Source organism: Talpa occidentalis, unplaced genomic scaffold (assembly GCF_014898055.3).
Source record: "Talpa occidentalis isolate TD23 unplaced genomic scaffold, MPIMG_talOcc4v2.1 talOcc4.2383, whole genome shotgun sequence".
Taxonomy (NCBI): domain Eukaryota; kingdom Metazoa; phylum Chordata; class Mammalia; order Eulipotyphla; family Talpidae; genus Talpa; species Talpa occidentalis.
The window spans coordinates 4,782-7,298 of record NW_023602500.1 but is presented as its reverse complement, the minus strand read 5'-3'; the positions used below and the strand labels follow the sequence as shown (position 1 = coordinate 7,298).

The window sequence follows — 2,517 nt, the reverse complement described above, 5'->3', positions numbered from 1 at the left end:
GAGCCGGGGGAGACCTGACCCGGGACTGCAGGACCCAGCCTGGTGCAGCCAGTGAGGGGCGCCGGCCCAGGCTCTGTCCCGGGCCCTGGGGAGACGGGGCAGGACCTCTCGGGCTCAGGAGAGACTGGACCCTGGTTGGACGGCCCAGCTGTAGGGGCTGTGTCTGGGTGGACGGCAGGTCCTGGGGTCCCCCATCGGCTCCCCTGGTCCTGGCCCCGAGTGTCGTGCGGGGTCTGCTGCTGAGTTGGGGCAGGGACACCCCTGACCTCAGAGGCACTGGCCCCTCCCCCCTCCTCCGTCCACAGGGTGAGCCTGCCCAGGGCCAGCGATGGCGGCTGAGCCCTCAGACCCCAGCCTGGGGGTCCCTCCCACCCCGGGGGACCTGGTCATCAGGCTCAGGTGATGGGTCTGGGTTTCAGCCCATGGGACGACCTGATGCGCCTCACACTCTCCTACCCGATACTCTCTTTGCCAGAAATACTAAAATTGGAAAACGAAAAACGGTGAACGGCAGCCGCGTGGAGATTTCGCCGCTGATTTCCCTTCCCTTCAACGCGGTCTCCCTGCTGACCCTCCTGGTGGGCCTGTGCGGCCTGGCGGGGGACGGGGCCGTCATCTGGCTGCTGGGCTTCCGCGGGAAGAGGACCCCCTTCTCCGTCTACATCCTCCACCTGGCCTGCGCCGACGCCGCCTTCCTCGCGGGTCTGTGCGCGCAGCTCTCGCTTTACCTGGCGGGGTTGCCACGAGCGCCTGCTGGACCACCTGCTGAGGGCGGTGCTCGTCCCTTCGTACCTGGCGGGGGCTGGGCCTGCTGGTGGCCGTCAGCACCGAGCGCTGCGTCTCCGTGCTCTGGCCCCTCTGGCACCGGTGCCGCCGGCCCGCCCGCCTCTCCTCCGTGGTGTGCGGCCTCATCTGGGCGCTGTCCCTAGGCCTGGGGGTCCTGGGGGTCCTGTGTGACGACTACGTTGGGTTCTCATGTAGGGAGATCTCGCTCATCTATTACGGGGCGTCGGCCATCACCTTCCTGGGGCTGTGCGCGTCGGGCCTGACGCTGCTCGTCCGCGTCCAGTGCGGCCCCTGGAGGCGCCGGCCCAGCCGGCTCTACGTGACCCTCCTGCTCAGCGTCCTGGCCTTCCTGCTGCTCGGGCTGCCGTACGGAGTGGGCTACATGATCCACGCCCTCTCCCCATCCATGCCCTACGGTTACATCCTGCTGCCCGTCTGCCACCTCCTCTCCGCCCTGAACTGCCTGGTGAACCCCGTCATTTACTTCTTCGTGGGGAGCCACGGGCGGCGCAAGGGCAGAGCCCCCCTCCGAGACGTGCTCCAGAGGGCGCTGAGGGATGAGGAGGAGGGGCCTGAGCAGAGCAGCACCTCCGTCTCCAGAGAAATCGAGGTGTCCCCCTGAGCCCCAAGATCTTGTCTGTGGACTTACAGTGTTTAGAGATCTGTCATCCTGGGCATTTTGCAAAAATTCTTGGGGAGAACAAAACTCGGGTGTATGGGCCTCCCTGGTGACACAAGGGGTTAAGCACCGCACTATGTGGCCATCCGCGGCCTCTGCAGCACGAGGTTGATCCCTGGCCGGCCAGAGAAACCGCAGGGCGCAGCAGACTCTCCTGTCTCCCCGCGGCTCCCCTCAGCAGTGTGTTTCAGTCCGTCCGCCCGTTCTGCTCCCCACTCTGTCTCTGGTGAGTCCCCTCACCCTCCCCTGCCTCTGGCCTGTCCCCCAGCTCTTGGATGCATAAATAAATCTTAAAAAAAAAAAAAACACTTCTGTGTAAAAATGAGTAAAACTGGGCCTCCCCAGTGGCACAGCAGTTGAGCGCTGGGCTGTGAAGCTGCCCGCAGACTCTGCAGCGCCGGTTCGATCCCCGGCTGCTCCCCGGCCACCGGAGGAGGGTCCCACATGGCGCGCAGACCTCTCCTGCCGCCCGCTGCTCCCCTCAGCAGTGTCCTTCGGTCCTTCTGCCTGCTCTGCTCCCCGCTCTGGCTCTGGTGAATCCTCTCACCCTCCCGCGCTTCTGACTGTGCCCAGGGCTTGTGTAAATAAATAAATCTTTAAAAAAAAAAAAATGAGTAAAACTCCTCATTTGTCTCTGAAGCAAACTGCTCCCAGGGTCATTTCTTTAACCCCCATTGATCTTCCTTCTAGAAGCTTCCTCCTGCGGACGGCCCGTGCTGGGAAGGGGGAGAGCCCGGGCTCGGGACAGGCCCTCCGGTCAGCTCTGCCTCTCGCTGTGAACTGGCCACCAGCGCGGGGTTTGTACCCGACTCGCAAAGTAAAGCGGCCGCGTGCCCCGCGGTCCTCCCGTGCGTCTGCAGAGCCGTCTCCCGAGGGCCTGACGCCCGCGGTCCCTGGACGCTCTGGGCCGCGGCCGGGCGCTGCAGGGCCTCGCCAGGAAAGGCCAGGGAGCCGGTGCCGAGAGTTCAGACCAAGGCCTCCACCTCTGCCTCTGGGCATCCCCCACACTCTGCTGGGGCCACGAGACCCCTCCCGGGCTCTGCGGGCTGAGG

At 65.1% G+C, this 2,517-nt stretch overlaps 1 protein-coding gene across 1 annotated transcript; it reads left to right on the top strand.

Moving 5' to 3' along the window:
* The first annotated feature begins 328 nt into the window (after positions 1 to 328).
* On the top strand, positions 329 to 1,408 carry LOC119253918 (mas-related G-protein coupled receptor member X4-like). The gene is made up of 3 exons (XM_037521155.1): positions 329 to 399; positions 476 to 702; positions 771 to 1,408. The coding sequence occupies exons 1-3, from the start codon at positions 329 to 331 to the stop codon at positions 1,406 to 1,408; spliced, it is 936 nt and encodes a 311-aa protein (XP_037377052.1).
* The last annotated feature ends 1,109 nt before the right edge of the window (positions 1,409 to 2,517 follow it).

Excerpts from the sequence above, each read along its gene's own strand:
- LOC119253918 (XM_037521155.1), top strand. The coding sequence starts at position 329 with ATGGCGGCTGAGCCCTCAGACCCCAGCCTGGGGGTCCCTCCCACCCCG. Across the intron at positions 400-475 it reads GACCTGGTCATCAGGCTCAG|AAATACTAAAATTGGAAAAC; the intron begins GTGATGGGTCTG and ends TCTCTTTGCCAG. Across the intron at positions 703-770 it reads CGACGCCGCCTTCCTCGCGG|GGCGGTGCTCGTCCCTTCGT; the intron begins GTCTGTGCGCGC and ends CCACCTGCTGAG.